General features: G+C 54.7%; 1 protein-coding gene across 2 annotated transcripts in view; it reads right to left on the reverse strand.

The window, feature by feature from the left end:
• INPPL1 (inositol polyphosphate phosphatase like 1) overlaps positions 1-17,990 on the reverse strand; it is a 94,017-nt gene that overhangs the window by 60,150 nt on the left and 15,877 nt on the right. For both annotated transcript variants that reach the window (XM_075919634.2, XM_075919635.2), the window contains exon 2: positions 28-91. In XM_075919634.2, the coding sequence (XP_075775749.2) occupies positions 28-91 (64 nt within the window). The remainder of the gene's footprint in view (positions 1-27; positions 92-17,990) is intronic.

The following is a 17,990-nucleotide window of genomic DNA, read 5'->3' on the forward strand; positions in this document are numbered from 1 at the left end:
GGCAGACGGCAGCGTGGCGGTCCCTACCTGCACAGCCAGGAAGTCGTCCTCGTCTGGCAGGATCCGGTAGGTGTGGACGTGCTTCTGGAACCTGCGGCCAGCCAGAAGGAAGAGGCGTTAGAGCGGCAGCAGCAGAACCCCACGAGGCCAGGCCTATGCAGAGTGGGATGGACAGCTCACGTGCCGGGCTCCAATTCCCTGCTCTGTCACTGACTCCCTGTGCGGCCCTTGGCCAGCCCCTTAATCCCTGATCTTTCAAGGTATGTAGGTGCCTAACTCCCATGGACCTCAAGGTGCCTAAATAACTTTACGCCTTAATCGCTTCCCCTGTCTTAGCCAAGGGGATCAGACTACCTCTGCCCAGCCCTTGTTTGCAGGGGCTCTAAGCTATGCGGGGGAGGGAGGTCCGTGCAGGGCCCAGGACTGCATCTCTGATCTTGGTAGGGTTGCCAGGTGTCCGGTATTGGCCTGGACAGTCCGGTAATTGCGTCTTCTGTTCAGTAAAAAAAAAAAAAAAAAAAAAAAAGCAGGAAAAAAATTCAGTTTTTATCGGACGGAAGGCCGCTTGGGACAATCTTCCCCTGCCATGTCAGGTGGGGGCGGGAAGAGCGGGGGGGGGGGATTTAAAGGTGCAGTGACTCTTTTTTTTTTTTTTGTGCATTTTTTTTTCTCAACAACTCTGGTCCCTGTTTTTGTTTGTTGTTTTCCTCAACTGCCATGTTCCGTATTTTTTGTGAAAATCTCTGGCAACCCTAGATCTTGGTTACAGCCTGAGGGGGAGGGCAGGAACACTAATGAATTCAGGGGGGCCTTGGCCAAGTTCATGTACAGGACTGGAGCCTGCATGGGGCCAGTGCCCGGCGCCCTGGCTCCCACCCCGTGCAGTAGCCAGAGGACCATCTTCCCAGTGCAATGGGGCTGCCACGTGGATTGAACCTAGCGGCACAATTCTGGCCAAGATATGCAATGGGAATCCGGCTGTAGCTCCAAGCACCCAGCCACCGCACCGAGCTCCAGTCCAGGGTTCTCAACCAGGGATCTGAGGCACCCTGCTTTTGGGGGGCGGCCGAGCAGGGCCAGTGTTAGACTTGCAGGGGCCTCAGCCGCAAGTCGAAGTCCCACCGCACAGGACCTTCAGCTCCGGCTCACTCCCCCCCAGTGCCGGCCCTGGCGTTAATTTGCAGAAAACCAGCTGGACCATGGGGGGCCTGGGAGGTTTGATAGCACGCTGGGGAGGGACCTGCTGCCATGTTGGAAAGTCCCTGGGTGGCTGGGCAGGGGATTTTCCCACCCCGATACAATTCAAACCCCAGCGTCATGCGGCTGGCGGCAGTGCTGTGAAAAGCCGGGCTTGGGCCCTGAATGCAGCCATCCCTGACGCAGAGCCGGGGGCATTTTCCGGAGCTCAAAGAGCAGGACCGGGGCGACGCTGGAGCGAACTAATGTGTATGTGGAGCACTGCTCTCTGCTAGCTGGACAAAAATGGCTCAGCTGTGTGTCATTAGCCCCATACGGCCAGCAACTAAAGGGGAGTCTCTCATGGCTCAGGTGCTGTTGGAGCAGGAAGATTCTTGCTGCTGTGGGGATGTACCATGGGCGTGTGACTGTTGGGATGCAGGAGCAGCACCTGACATCAGAGGCCCACTGTGCTAGGCGCTGTAAATGCGCACACACAGTGAGAGAATCCCTAACCCACGCAGTGCACAGTCTACAGCAGGGGTCACCAACCGGTCGATCGGGATCTCCTGGTTGATCTTGGAGCCTCTGATAGGGCATCCCGACTGGTTTGGCCAAGAGGCCATCAAGTGCCGGCACTTCCCACCACTGCTGTGTGTCTCCTGCCCTCTGCCTTGGACCTGCCCCCTCAGGAGCCTCCTGCTTGCTGGGCAGGGGAGAGGAGGGAGAGGAGGGTGCTGATGTCAAGGTGCCCCTCTCCCACCCTGTATCCTATCTCCACAGAGCAGAGAGGGGGCACAGCAGGGCTTGGGATGGAGTTTGCTGGCTGCTTTTGGGAGTGGTGCAGGGCCAGGGCAGGGGGGAGCCTGCCTTAGCCCCCTGCACCCCCACCCAGGAGCCACCACAGGTAAGCAGTGCCCTACAGGAGCCCACATCCTGAAACCCTACCCCAGTCACAAAACCCCTTCTGCACCCTAAGCCCTGCCCAGTGCCCCTGCATCCAACTACATTCCCAGAGCCTGCCCCTAGAACCCCCTCCTGCACCCCAATTGTCTGCCCCAGGCTCAGCTCAGAGCCCATCCTACACTCAGAATCCTTTAATCCAAGACCAGAGCCTGCATCCCAACCTGCTGCCTAGCCTGGTGAAAGGGAGGGAGAATGGGGGAGGGAGTGAGCAGGGGCGGGGCCTCAGAGAAGGGGCGGGAAGGAGGCGGGGCCAGGGTATTTGGGTTTGAGGTAGATCCTGGATGGCACTTACATTCAAAAAGTGATCTCATGCTTAAAAAGGTTGGAGACCCCTGGTCTACAGAGATAAGACAAACAAAGTGACAGGAGGGGAAACTGAGTCACCAAGAGGGGCTGAGGCTTGTGCAGTCAGTGGCGGAACCAGGGGAAGAGCCCAGGTCTCCTGCTGCCTAGGCTGGCGCTGTACCCACTAGGCCACACTGCCTCCCTCAAACAAATAAGGAAACTGCTGCCTGCGACGAGCTTTGCGATCTGCCCCCCCCCCCCCACACACACACACACTCCCCCGGGTCTAGAAACGGGTCCCAGGGGCTGCCAAAGCCCTGGCGACAAAGGTGCCTTTTAAAGGCCGGTACTTTGGCTCCACTGTTCAGCTCTCCCGCTCCCCACACCCCCAGGCTTCCCGTCCTGTTGCCAAAACAGTAAGGAAAACGCTCCGGGTCAGGCCGCCTGGAAGGACACGACTTGCTGGGGAAGCTGCCGAAACAGCAGCCAGCAGGTCAGGGGCAGAGCTGGGCCGATGCTGCAGCCTGGGGCAGCCGCTCACCGCTCAGCCTGGCGCGGGCAGGGCGCCGAACCGCGCTGCGCTGGGCCCTCCCCATCAGCCTCCCACCCCCACGGAATCTGCAAGGAGCCGCCTGCGTCCGAGGAAGGACCCTGGATTCCCCACGGCTAAGGAGCCTTCCCCAGCCAGGCCCACAGGGCGAGAGGATGGGGGCTGCCTCTAGTACTAGGGACCTTAATTAGTGTTTAAAATGTTAATCAGTTAAACATGAGGTTTAACCCTTTCACAACCCCCACCAGGATGGGCTGCTCCGGCCCCATTCCCCCCCAGCCAGGGAGCAGGGGGGGCTGCTCCAGTCCTAGCCCTGGGGGCTACTCCGCCCCACCACATGCTCTGGTCCCAGCCCCACCGCAGCTGGGGTGGGGATGGGGCTGTTCTGGGCTGGGCCTGCAGCAGCCCAAGGCAGGATCCAGCTGGTTAGGCCAGTTCACTGGAAACCTTGTAACCCCGACCGGCAGAACCAAACCTGGGACCTCGGGAGCTTAGTGCTTGACCTCAAAGCCAGCTGGCTCTCAGCTCAGGCTGGAGCAAACTCATTCTCCCTCTCTGTACGTGGGCTCAACGCCACGGCATGGGACAGTGCCCCACACCCAGCAGGCACGTGGATTGGGCATGGGACAGTGCCCCACACCCAGCAGGCGCGTGGATTGGGCATGGGACAGTGCCCCACACCCAGCAGGCGCGTGGATTGGGCATGGGACAGTGCCCCACACCCAGCAGGCGCGTGGATTGGGCGTGGGACAGTGCCCCACACCCAGCAGGCACATGGGTTGCATCAGCAGGCCGACAAGACGCCTGCTTGCCAAGTAACCGGTGAACCTCTAGTATGGACATCAGAACTGCCAGACTGGGTCAGGCCACGGTCCATATGGCCCAGGTTCCTGTCTCTGACAGTGGCCCTGTACCTCAGAGGCAGACAGTGTCTTGAACATGGATGATCCACTCCGGTCACTCACTCCCAGCTTCTGGCAGTCAGAGAGTTAGGGACACCCAGAGGAAGGAGTTGTATCCCTGACCCCTTTGTCTTATAGCCACTGATGGGCCTGTCCTCCAGGGACTGAGCTAATTATTTTTTGAACCCCGTTATAGCTTTGGCCTTCACAGCATCCCCTGGCAAGGAGTTCCACTGGGTAACAATGCCCCATGTGAAAAAGTACTTCCTCTTGTATGAAACCTGCTGCCTATTCATTTCATTGGGTGCCCCTTGGTTTTTGCATTGAGTGGAAGGATAAACAGCACTTCCTTATACACTGGCTCCACACCATCTGTGATTTCACAGACCTCTAGTAGATCCTGCCTTAGCCGCCTCTTCTAGGAGTAGCCTTGTACGGAAGCTGTTCCAAACCCTTGAAATTTCTGTGGCCCTTCTCTGAGCTGTCTCCAGTTCCACTATAACCTTTTTGAGACAGGGCGACCTAGAGGCACCAGGATCTGATGTGTGCCCTCTGCTGGGTAGAATCAGACTGTTCTGTGCTGTGTCATATGCCCTATACTGCCAAGGTACACTGGTGGGGCGCCCAGTGCGGTGTAATGCATAAGAACATAAGAACGGCCGTACTGGGTCAGACCAAAGGTCCATCTAGCCCAGTAGCTTGTCTGCCGACAGTGGCCAGCACCAGGTGCCCCAGAGAGGGTGGACCGAAGACAATGATCAAGTGATTTGTCTCCTGCCATCCCTCTCCAGCCTCTGACAAACAAAGGCCAAGGACACCATTTCTATCCCCTAGCTAATAGCCTTTTATGGACCTAACCTCCATGAAATGATCTAGCTTCTCTTTAAACTCTATTATAGTCCTAGCCTTCACAGCCTCCTCTGGCAAGGAGTTCCACAGGTTGACTACACACTGTGTGAAGAAGAACTTTCGCTTATTAGTTTTAAACCTGCTACCCATTAATTTCATTTGGTGTCCTCTAGTTCTTCTATTATGGGAACTAATAAATAACTTTTCTTTATCAGCCCTCTCCACACCACTCATGATTTTATAGACCTCTATCATATCCCCCCTCAGTCTCCTCTTTTCTAAACTGAAAAGTCCCAGTCGCTTTAACCTCTCCTCATATGGGACCCGTTCCAAACCCCTCATCATTTTAGTTGTCCTTTTCTGAACCCTTTCCAAGGCCAAAATGCAGCTTCAAGTTCCTGAGGGATCCTGCAGCCCCGCTCATTGCATTCCCCAGCGCAAGCCCACCCGTCCTGCCTCTGCTGCCGCATCTGGGGAACTAGCTGCTTTCTCCTCGCCGCTGCTCTGTCATCACCCAGCCACCAGGCCAGTCAGACGCCCACGGCCATGCCACTGTCTGCAGCCAGGAAGAAACCTGCTCTGCTAGGATTTCCCGGCACGGGGGGAAAGGTCTCCTCGCTTGGGCTGCCTGCTCGCCTTTACCCCACCTGTGCCGCCCCCGCACACGGCTTGTCCCGCTCCACAGCTCTGGGCCCAGGGACTGACGTTGTTTGCTCCCACTCACGGACCAGCCCCTTGGCCGTGGCCCTCAGGTCCGTATCAAAGGTCAGCGTTACTTAAAACCAGACCCGCCTCACGCTGCGTTGCCACCAGGTGAACGCGAGGGGCGGCGGTAACCACGGAAATGACCCGTTACTGACAGAGGGGTGAAACAAGGAAGAAGCTGGGTTTTGACAGCCAGACCGTGATGAAATAAGTCCCGGGTCAGCGTGAACGTCACGTCCCCACGGCTACCAGCCGGTTCTGCAGGAACTGGGAAATTCCCCTGGCCAATCAGAAGCCTCGTCCTTCTGCCACGGGCTGCCTCTTGCCCTGCCCCCGTCTTGGTTGCTTTTCTTCCAGCCCTCCCATCAGGTCTGTGGCTCTTTTCTGCACCCTCTCTAGTTTTCCAACACCCTGTTTGACGTGTGGACCCCAGCGCCGGGCGCGGTATTCCAGGAACGCCAGAGAGAGAGAAAACCGCCCGACTCCTGTAACGGGGATGCTCCCTAGACCAGCCCGCCACGAGCCCAACGAGGCCACGTGGAGCCAATCAGCCAATTAAGCTGCCGACGGGGGAAGATTTGGACTGTGTGGAGGGGGCTAATGAGATGCAAGCTCACCAGTGAGGGAACAGGAGCTGGGAATGGGTGACAGGGGAGGGATCACTTGGTGACTGTCTGAGGCACCTGGCATTGGCCACTGTCGGAAAACAGGATCCGGGCTGAAACTCTCTTCACCGGGATTCTCTGGCCCGGAAGCATCCATGGTCCAGCATGGATGTTGCAGGACTAGAGTCCCGGTGCAGGGCCTGTGGCAAGGATCCCGGCAGGTCCGGCAGGGCAGTGGGCTGCCCACAGTGAGCCCGCCATCAGCGTGTGGCAGCAGATCTGCCCAGCGGGTTAGGAGACACGTGCGTGGCCGCCTGGGGGGACACGGAGCCAGGGCAGCAATGGCTGCCCAGCAAGCTCACCAGGGCAGCAGGAGGTGAAGAGCTGGCCACCAGGCCAGGCAGGGGGGCCGGCAGCAGGGGGTCCAGAAATGACCTCTCCTGGTCCGTTAAAATCCCTCCTCCGGGACCGGTCAGGTCCTAAGGGTGCCAGACCAGGGAGGTCCAGCCTGTACTGGGCTAGATGGACCTATGGTCTGACCCAGTTCCTATGTAACAGGTGGGGCTTCAGTAAACTAGAAGGCTGCAGATAGTGTGAGGCAGCTGCGGGAAGGAAGCCTGCAGTGTGTCTCCCTGAGGCTGGGTGTGGAGAGACCTGGAAAGACCCCAGGAGGGGAACCCCTACGTGACCTGGCCGGAGGGCTGAGTCACGAGAAGGGGGCTGCAGACCGAGAGGGACAGAGGGCACCCACAGGACGGGGCATCGGCCTGGTGGAGCCAATCCCCAGATGTACCAGGAGGTGCCCTCCCCTGGCGAGCCGCCTGCCCCATCGCCACATGCAGAGACGGCATCAGCCGGTTTTGCCACAGCAGCGCACTGGGCACTCAGGCAATGGCTTGGATAAGGGAGGGAAGCGCGAGCTCGTCACGCTGCAGACGACAGCACGCTGGGAGGGGCTGCGAGCACTCTGGACGGCAGTGTTAGAATTAAAAATGGCTGGGATTGGAGAACGGGTCAGAAAGCAACCAGATGAGATTCAGGAAAGACAAGAGCCAAGTACTCCACCGGGGAAGGAAAAATCCAACACACGACACAACCGGGAATAACCGGCCAGGCGGAAGGGCGAGGATCTGGGAGGTTAGAAAGGGTCACAAATTGAACATGAGCCAACAACGAGAGGAGAGGATCATTCTGGGGTGTGTTACCAGGAGTGTCGTACGTAAGATCTACATCTACCCCGAGAGCAATGCTCTGTGCTCCACAGGATTGCGAGGAGTAAGGGACGCCAACAGGAGAGTTTCTCACGTCAACCTCCCGTAGCAGGGATGCTGCAGAAATTCAGCTTAAGGTACATTGACTCCAGCAACGCTGTTCTTAGGAAATCTCTTTGATATCCGGAGTAGGGATGTAAAATCCTGTTTAATTGGTTAAACAGCTCAACACAACTGGTTAACTGATTAAAGGGAAGCATGGGTAAGCAGTTAAACTTAACCAATTAAAGAGAGAAGCCTGTGCAAACAGTCAAACACAACTGGTTAACTGATTAAAGGGAAGCGGGGACAAACAGTCAAACACAACTGGTTAACTGAGTAAAGGGAAGCGTGGGTAAACAGTCAAACACAACTGGTTAACTGAGTAAAGGGAAGCAGGGGTAAACAGTCAAACACAACAGGTTAACTGAGTAAAGGGAAGCGTGGGTAAACAGTCAAACACAACAGGTTAACTGAGTAAAGGGAAGCAGGGGCAAACAGTCAAACACAACTGGTTAACTGATTAAAGGGAAGCAGGGGCAAACAGTCAAACACAACAGGTTAACTGATTAAAGGGAAGCAGGGGTAAACAGTCAAACACAACAGGTTAACTGATTAAAGGGAAGCAGGGGTAAACAGTCAAACACAACAGGTTAACTGATTAAAGGGAAGCAGGAGTAAACAGTCAAACACAACAGGTTAACTGATTAAAGGGAAGCAGGGGCAAACAGTCAAACACAACTGGTTAACTGAGTAAAGGGAAGCGTGGGTAAACAGTCAAACACAACTGGTTAACTGAGTAAAGGGAAGCAGGGGTAAACAGTCAAACACAACAGGTTAACTGAGTAAAGGGAAGCAGGGGCAAACAGTCAAACACAACTGGTTAACTGAGTAAAGGGAAGCAGGGGCAAACAGTCAAACACAACAGGTTAACTGATTAAAGGGAAGCAGGGGTAAACAGTCAAACACAACAGGTTAACTGATTAAAGGGAAGCAGGGGTAAACAGTCAAACACAACAGGTTAACTGATTAAAGGGAAGCAGGAGTAAACAGTCAAACACAACAGGTTAACTGATTAAAGGGAAGCAGGGGCAAACAGTCAAACACAACAGGTTAACTGATTAAAGGGAAGCAGGGGCAAACAGTCAAACACAACAGGTTAACTGATTAAAGGGAAGCAGGGGTAAACAGTCAAACACAACAGGTTAACTGATTAAAGGGAAGCAGGGGTAAACAGTCAAACACAACAGGTTAACTGATTAAAGGGAAGCGGGAGTAAACAGTCAAACACAACAGGTTAACTGATTAAAGGGAAGCGGGGGTAAACAGTCAAACACAACAGGTTAACCGAGTAAAGGGAAGCAGGGGTAAACAGTCAAACACAACAGGTTAACTGAGTAAAGGGAAGCGTGGGTAAACAGTCAAACACAACAGGTTAACTGATTAAAGGGAAGCGTGGGTAAACAGTCAAACACAACAGGTTAACTGAGTAAAGGGAAGCGTGGGTAAACAGTCAAACACAACAGGTTAACTGATTAAAGGGAAGCGTGGGTAAACAGTCAAACACAACAGGTTAACTGAGTAAAGGGAAGCGTGGGTAAACAGTCAAACACAACTGGTTAACTGAGTAAAGGGAAGCGGGGGTAAACAGTCAAACACAACTGGGTAACTGAGTAAAGGGAAGCAGGGGTAAACAGTCAAACACAACAGGTTAACTGATTAAAGGGAAGCGTGGGTAAACAGTCAAACACAACAGGTTAACTGATTAAAGGGAAGCAGGGGTAAACAGTCAAACACAACAGGTTAACTGATTAAAGGGAAGCAGGAGTAAACAGTCAAACACAACAGGTTAACTGATTAAAGGGAAGCAGGGGCAAACAGTCAAACACAACAGGTTAACTGATTAAAGGGAAGCAGGGGTAAACAGTCAAACACAACTGGTTAACTGATTAAAGGGAAGCAGGGGTAAACAGTCAAACACAACAGGTTAACTGATTAAAGGGAAGCAGGAGTAAACAGTCAAACACAACAGGTTAACTGATTAAAGGGAAGCGGGGGTAAACAGTCAAACACAACTGGTTAACTGATTAAAGGGAAGCAGGGGTAAACAGTCAAACACAACTGGTTAACTGATTAAAGGGAAGCAGGAGTAAACAGTCAAACACAACAGGTTAACTGATTAAAGGGAAGCGTGGGTAAACAGTCAAACACAACAGGTTAACTGATTAAAGGGAAGCGGGGGTAAACAGTCAAACACAACTGGTTAACTGAGTAAAGGGAAGCAGGGGCAAACAGTCAAACACAACTGGTTAACTGAGTAAAGGGAAGCAGGGGTAAACAGTCAAACACAACAGGTTAACTGAGTAAAGGGAAGCGGGGGCAAACAGTCAAACACAACAGGTTAACTGATTAAAGGGAAGCGGGGGTAAACAGTCAAACACAACTGGTTAACTGAGTAAAGGGAAGCAGGGGCAAACAGTCAAACACAACTGGTTAACTGAGTAAAGGGAAGCGTGGGTAAACAGTCAAACACAACAGGGTAACTGAGTAAAGGGAAGCGGGGGTAAACAGTCAAACACAACTGGTTAACCGATTACAGGGAAGCGGGGGGGGGGGGGGGGAGGAGGCACTCCAGCCTGGCTCAAGCAGCCTCCCCCTATCCACTTCTGGTCAGGACCAGTGTTCCCCACTCTCCATCACAGCTGCCCTAGCCAGAGCAGCCTCTGTCTATGGCAGGCCCCCCACGGGGCTGGAGCAGCCCCACTGGTTAACCTTAACTGGTAAGCCTCACCCACTAAGGCTAACCAGTTAACTGGTTAAACATTCACATCCCTAATCCTGGGCCCAGGCTACTGAGCACCTTGCAGATAAGGGTTGAGACTTTGAACTCAATCAGGAAGCCAGGCAGGGAGCAGAGCACAGGTGTGACTCCATGCTAGATGAAGCTCCCTAAGTGCTGACGGTGTGGTGCTCAGGTACGTTGCCCAGCTGTAATCTGGCTGCAAGGCATGAACAGCTTTGTCCACAAGGATGGGACAGAGTCTGGTTGCCAACCGGAGATGGCAGAAAGCATTACTCGTGGCTGCTGGTAGCTTAGCATCAGCGAGGGAGCCAGGAATGCTCCTAATCTAGGCATCTAATTGATGAATCGCAGGTGTGAACCTTCAACTACCGGACCGTGGCTGCGAACTCTTTACCCCAATCAAGCAAATCTGTAATGTCCCAGAATGAAAGCAGGCTTGTTTGACAAGCCCTATTCTCTAGAAAGCCATAGAGACTGGAATTAATTATATCCCGTGTCTGATTTTCCATTCCCCAGCCAGCCTGTAGGGAACTAACCAGCCGATCGTTATTCCCGCCAGACCCCTCACACTTTCCAAATGCTGGCACAACATCAGTCCCCTTCCAGTCATCAGGAACTTCCCTGGGACAGAGATCTCCTTAGCTAACTCTTTCAGGACTTTTGGATGCAAAGTACGAAGGCCAATTTCTGGGCTGAAAAGTAATCCCTCAGCCTCTTGTGATATAAATACATTGTCTTGCTTCTTCTCAAATATAGAACAGAAATGTTTACTGAACCCTTCTGGCATCATTAACAATTTCTCCACCTCTGCCTAGTTTGCTTGTACCCCTATACCCAGCACTAGGATTTTTTTAGTTCCTAATTTTTTTGAAACCTCTTTATTGTCATCAGCCCTGCCAACTATGGATTTTTTTCCTGTCGTCTTTAGCTTCCCCTACCGAGTTTCTACACAATCCAACTTCTAATTTACATTGATTGCTATCTATTCCCCCCCTTTTTCAATATATCATACATGGGGGGTTAAAAAAATTCTGATTGCTGCTTTGGTAATAAACACTGCTCACACAACTCCCAAATTTCATTCACGCTTTTCTGTCTACATTTTGTCTCCCGATCAATTTCACTCGCAATTTTCCTCAGTCTTGGGAGATTCGCTCTCTGGAAGTGCCCTGTGTACCTATCACTGGTCGAGCCTGTCCCTCCATTTGTGCATATGGGATGGAATCAGGTCACAATCATTTGTCAATGATTCGCCAATACTCTCCCCCTACACCGTCATTTCAGGCAAAAACTAAGCACCTGTCTATAAGGAGTAATTCATCCTGGGGTCTGGTTTGACTCTGCAGCCTGTAATAAACTCTCGGGCAAACCTCATCTTGGAGCAGCCCTCTGCTCCCGGCACACTGTGGTAGGCCCAGCTGGGCTGGGCAGGGCTCGCCACCGCATGCCACAGTGTGGGGAGCTGCTCCAAGCCATCTGGGCAGGGTGGGGCCTGTTCAGGCCCAGTTGGGGTGGAGCACCTCCTGTCCATGACACAGTGGGCCTGGCCGAGCTGGTTACCCCTTTATATGCCCCTAGTCAAAAACCAACTCCCTTGTCGACCTTCACTCCCAAAACAAATGTGGTTGTCCCGGCTCCTTCAGAACCGTCTGACAGTCACGGTGACATGTCACATGGGGGGGGGGAGTGACACAAGACTGACTTTATCACACGCCTCCCAACAGACCCCAGCCCCTGATTTCACTAGAGCCTCAATGAGATTTCTAAATATTTCATCTTAGAGTGACAGATTTCTCAACACGGTGGGCTTTTGTCAGCACAAAGCCACTCGAGGTGTTTAAGCAGGCTGTGTTACAATGGATGTCACTAAACTGAGTGACGGGGCAACAAAATGGCAGATGAAATTCAGTGTTGAGAAACACAAAGTAATGCCCATTGGAAATGAGGGCTAAGCCAGCTGTTACCCCACAAGAGAGAGATCTGGGAGTTGTGGCCAGTTCTCTGAACACATCCATTCAATGTGCAGCAGCAGTCGGAAAAATGAACAGAATGTTAGGAGCCATTCGGACAGGAATAAATAATAAGACAGTAAATATCACAATGCCACTCTATAAATCCATCACACGCCCCCACTGTGAATACTGCATGCAGATATGGTTATCCCATCTCAAAAAAGATGGCATTGGAAAAGGTTCAGGAAAGGGAAACAAAAATGATGAGGGGTTTGGAACGGGTCCCTTATGAAGAGAGATTAAAAAGACTTGGACTTTTCATCTTAGAAAAGAAGAGACTAAGGGGAGCTATGGTAGAGGTCTATAAAATCATGACAGGTGTGGAGAAAGTCAATAAAGAAAAGTTATTTACTTGTTCCCATAATATAAGAACGAGGGGTCACCAAATCAAATGAATAGGTAGCAGGTTTAAAGCAAACAAAAGGAAGTTTTTCTTCAAGCAGCACACAGTCAACCTGTGGAACTCCTTGCCACAGGATGTTGTGAAAACCAGGACTTTAACAGGGTTCAAAAAAGAACTAGATAAATTCATGGCGATTACATCAATCAATATTTATTAGCAAGCTTGGGTAGGAATGGTGTCCCTAGCCTCTGTCTGTCAGAGGCTGGAAATGGATAACAGGGGAGAGATTCCCTGTTCTGTTTATTCCTTCTGGGGCACCTGGCATTGGCCACTGTTGGAAGACAGGAACCTGGGCTAGATGGACCTTTGGTCTGACCCAGTATGGACGTTCTTATGTTCTTAACTACAGAAAAGAGTGAAACAAAATGAAGGGTCTACAACAGCTTCCATCGGGAGAGATTGAAAAGACTGCAACTGTTTAGTTTGGAAAAGAGACAACTAAGGGGGGATATGACAGAGGTCTAGAAAACCAAGACCGGAGTGGAGACAGTGAAGAAGAAAGTGGCATTTGCGCCTCACACAACCCTAAGAAACAGGGCTCAGCTGATGAAATTAACAGGCAGCATGTTTAAAGGAAACAAAAGGAAATATCTCTTCACATGACACGCAGTCAGATTGTGAAACTCGCAGCCAGGGGCTGCTGGCGAGGCTACACGCAGAGCTAGGCCCAAAACCCCATGGAGGACAGGTCCATCGACTCTTAGCCAAGATGGCCAGGGATATAGCCCCAGCTCTTGGATCCCTCAGCCCCTGACTGCCAGCCCCTGGGAGTGAGCACCAGGGGCCAGCTCATTCAAAACTTGCCCTGTTCTGTCCATTCCCTCCGGGGCACCTGGCTCTGGGGACAGAGACCCGGGGCTGCGTGGCCATTGGCTGATCCATTAGGGCCATTCTTATGTTCTTGGGTATTAGGGTACCCTGGATAAGGAGCTGGGACTAAGGAGCCAACGTCAGCCTCAGCCATGAGGGCCAGTCCTTGTTCTCTCTGCGGGCCAGCCCGAGGGGGTGACATCACACCCACAGTGATGTGCTGCCAGGGAAGCCGCCCCCCGAATTTCCTGCCTCACTGCTCACCGTGCCTAAGTGGGGGGGGACTGAGGTGGCCCCCGACTGAGAATCAGAAAGACCCTCCCCACATTCCCCTCGCACACCACAGCCCAGGGGGCCCAGGCTCATAGATTTTTGTGGGCTGTGGGTTGGGGCCAAAAATGAGGGTCTCGGTGTGGGGGAGGGGGCTGCCGGTGGGGGGTCTGGGCAGCAGTGGGATGGGGTTTGGGAAGATGGTAGGGGAGCTGGGGGGGGTGGGGAGCCCTGAGCCTTGAGGGCTGGATCCAGGCAAGCTGGGGGCAAAATCCGTTCCCCAGGCCGTAGGCTCCGCACCCCTGAATTAGGACAAGATTCCCAACTCTGCCCTGCCCCTTAGTGGCTGGAAACTTCCCCCTTCCCCTGCTCTAAGGTCCCTCGTGCACCCTCCGACCCATGCTGGGGGGGGCAGGGACACCAGCTTCCTAAGAGTTAACATGGAGGAGCTCACAGTGGCCCACAGCGACCCAGCCGTTCCAGCCCCAACCCCGGAGGCAGGCACGGAGCACGTCTAAGGCAGGGCAGCACAGTTACTCTCCGCCCGGCAGAGCAGCCTGGGGCCCCGTGAACACCGCCAGGGCGACGGCCAGTCCAGCGCGTTCCCCCGAGGACAGGAGGAACAGGGCGCCAGCCTGCGTGTGCCGCTGAGTCAGTCGATCCGCCAGCCTGCAGCCAGCCCACGGGCAGAGCGTTGCAGCGAGACAGGGGCCCTGGCCTGCCAGCAACAAAAAGGAGCTTTAAGAACCTGCACAGGATCAGATGAACAGCTCCCCAGGCCATCCTCACCGCCCTGTCCCGGGGACAAAGGACAAGAGGTTCCCACTGACGGTTGGCAGCAGCCACATACCGATAACAGCGTGGCATAAAAGTGCGGGGCAAACTGGGGAAACTGAGTCACAGCCCCTCCCCTGCTCCATCATTCCTGCTTCTTATGATCAGCTGGAGTTTTGACTGTATGTTCTCCTGGGCTGGGCTGGGGGAGCCAGTTAACGTCCCTGGCTCTAATCCCCAGAATTTAGCCCTTTGCGACCTTTGCAAAGCTCCAGGTAGAGCCCCGACGCCAGTAAAGAGCAGCGTCAACCCTGCTGCACGGTCCCAGCGCCTGCTGGATGAACTCAGCAGCAAGGGCCTGAGCGAGGGCCCCGGGCGGCCAGGAAGTTATTTATTTTCAGTGGAAGCTCGCAGGAACCTGGGGCCGGGAGCCAAGCCGGTGAGGTGACGAGGAGGTGTTGAGAGACGGGCTGCAGGATGCTGCAGAAGAACAGGCTCGACCCGGGAACGCACCGGGCTTCCTGTGCCAGCCGATGCCAGCCGGCCCTGGTCACTAGCCCCAGCGAGGCAGCTCTGCGTGGTGGGTGGAGGGGGATTCCTAGGAAGGTGAGGGATGGGGGGAACGTGTGCCAGACACGCAGTGACCGGCACAGGTCTCAGCCCTCTCAGATCCAACACCGCGGCCACGGCTCATGCTGACAGAGGAGCAAACCTGGCTGCGCAATACGGGGTCCTGGGCCAGACTCCAGTGGAGTTCCACCCGCTGCCAGACCCACTGCCCCATGCTAATGGGACTTCCCTGGGCTAGAGAGGAGACCTCATCGCTCTTGTAAGCCCCGGAGGCAATGGCACCCCAAGGCCAAGGAAAAGACTCCTATGGGGGCTGCACAGGACCCTGTGCCCCCGGCAAGCTGCTGGCAGCAGGTCCCTAAAGGTGGCTCACCCTGAAAGCACAGGGCTAGTGGGAGTGATAGGCATGAAAGTGACATTGCCACAGGCCGTTAACCCACACATGATCTCCCTGTGGTTGCATACCCGCCTCTTGCACCCTTGAGGAAGGAAATCTAAAAATACCAACTGTTATTTAAATGCACGTTTAAAAAAAAGAGAGAGAGAGAGAGAAAAAAGAGCAGGGAAATGTCAGTGGGTAAGGCAGGGTTTGGGGACAGCGGAGCCCAGGCTCACGGGGCCAAGCCAAGCAACCAGACTCGCTCCCCTCCCATTTGAGACAGGCGCGATGCAGAACACCAGATCCAGCTGCCGGCCCACAGGGAAGTTTTGATTTGATTCTGGATCCAGATGCCATGCCTCTTGGAGCTGCTGCACATTCCCTAGCGGTCCCCAAACTAAACAGAAAGTGGCTCTTCAACAGCGGTTCTCAGACTCGGGGCTATGACACACAGTTGAGCAATTTTGATTCCGGCCAGTAGAGGGCAGTGATTCATGCACACAAGCTCACAAGCAGACACAGAGGGAGAGAAGCGGGTGGCGGGGGGAGCAACACTCTGTGGGTGCGTCGTTGGCATTGGATCCTAAGCTGGTTTGCCCCCTGGACTGGGGAGAGCCTGAGCACACAACGAGCCTCACCCGAGGGGAAGCAGGCAGCTCCCCAGGAAGGGCAGAAGCAGGTGCAGGAACGGGAGGGAGAACCAGGCACAACTGGGGAAAGCCAGGCAGGAAGCTCAGGGAGTGAGGACAGGGAGCTCCTGGAAAGACCCTGGCTAAAGCTGGGAGACCCAGAGGTGGCTAGGAAGTGGCCTGGAGAAAACCACCAGGCTGGCAGAGGAGCAAACCTGGCCATGCAGTTCAGGGCCCTGGTCCAGACCCCAGCGGAGTGGGTGTAACCAAGTTCTCCTCCTGGCCCCCAGGCAGGGGGCTGCAGGCTGAGCCGAGCAGAGGCTGTGGAAGGGCCCCAGAAAGGGCAGAAGAATTGTGTTTGTTAAAGACGTTTTTATTTGGTTGGGCCAGCGGGGACCCGACCCGGGTGGGGCTAAGATGGCGACCTGGCCGGAGGGCCGAGTTACTGGAAAAGAAACCAGCGGCACCCTGGACAGACCAGAGGTGGGGGGGGTGAGAGGTGCTATGCCACACCTGGCCACAAGAGGGCGCCAAGTGGTGAGTGGGCTTGTTGGCCCAGCTGCCAACGTTAGAGACGGCTGGAATTTGCACCGGACTAGTGCAGATGGGTCCCCAGGGCCAGGTGCTGTAGATAGCTCCCCGCCATCTCCCCACACCCCAGCAAAGAGCTGAGCTAGCCCTTAAGCTCTCTGACTCAGCTCCCTGGCTGTCAAGTGGGAAGGACAAGTCTGGCCTGGTAGGAGACTGAGAATTCCCACGCTGGCTCAGCCCCGGGCTCTGGCCAGCCTGGATCCCCTGTCTCTGGCAGTGGCTTGGGTGGAAGGTGTGAGACAGGTGTGCCCACACATTAGGGGCACGTCTGGCTCTTGTCCACAGAACCCTCCTTCTGCCGGTGGTGTGCCCTCACCGGGAGCACTTCCACTCACATCAGAGGGGTCGTGGGGAGGGGGGGGCTGAAGGGCTGGGCTCCCTGCCCTTGGGAATCCCCCTGAGCTCTTGGCTCCCCGTCCCCAGAGCCCGGCTGCTCCCCCAGGCTCCCAACAGAGATCTCCGCACCCAGAGTCCAGGCAGCTCCTGGGTTCCCAGCAGGGAGCCTGCCTGCAGCCGGGATCCCTGCAGGGAGTGGGCAGCCCTGGAAGCAGCCCAGCTGGGAGCAAAGAACCAGGAGGGCGGGGAGCGGGGAGGCCTGGGCAGCAGCCAGGCTGGGAGCAGGGAGCCAGGACTCGGTGGGCAGCCCAGCCAGGAGCGGGGAACCCAGAGGGCAGACAGGTTCTAGCTGTAGCCCCAACCCACGCGGGGAGCGGCCAGTAGCCGGGATCAGTGACCCGCGTTGTCACACTCCCGCACCGACAGAAGCCAATGCCTCTCCCGGAGGCGGAGTTGTGATGTCGGCGTGGGCGGGAGGCTGTAGCGCCTACCCGTGCATATAAGGTCGACCTACCACCGTCCCTCCACCTGGCTCTGAAGTGTAGACCAGGCCTACGCCTCCCGCGGGCTCCTGACACAGAGCCGCTGGAGCCCTCCAGCCCGAGGCGAAAATGTTGCGGCGAAAATGTTAGTTGCCCTATTTCTCACTCTAGTTTATTCTTGTTCTCCATGCCCCCAGCCACTCCCTTTCTGAGCCTTGTTAAGATTCTGGCCTCCATCGCTTCCTGTGACAGGGAGTTCCGCCACAGCCTGTGTACCCACGGTCTGAGAAAGTGGTTCCTTTTAGCAGCTTATTGTAACACCTCGTTTATTTTGGTGATCAGGGGCCCAGGCCCCTTCCCAGAGTCGATACGCTTGGGTTAGATCTCTGAATGGTGCATGCACGGTTTCATTGTTCCACTCCGATGGGCACTGCTTTGCATGTATCAAAAGTGAACTTCATCGGTCATTGCTCCCCTAGTCTGGTTAGATCTTGCTGAAATCTCAGAATCACAGAACACTAGAACTAGAAAGGAGCTCAAGAGACCATCAAGTCCCCTGTCCTCATGGCAGGACCAAGCACCATCTCATCCCTGACAGGTGTCTGTCTAACCTGCCCTGAAATCTCTCCAGAGATGGAGATTC

Source organism: Pelodiscus sinensis, chromosome 1, assembly GCF_052426305.1.
Source record: "Pelodiscus sinensis isolate ZL-2025 chromosome 1, ASM5242630v1, whole genome shotgun sequence".
NCBI lineage: Eukaryota > Metazoa > Chordata > Testudines > Trionychidae > Pelodiscus > Pelodiscus sinensis.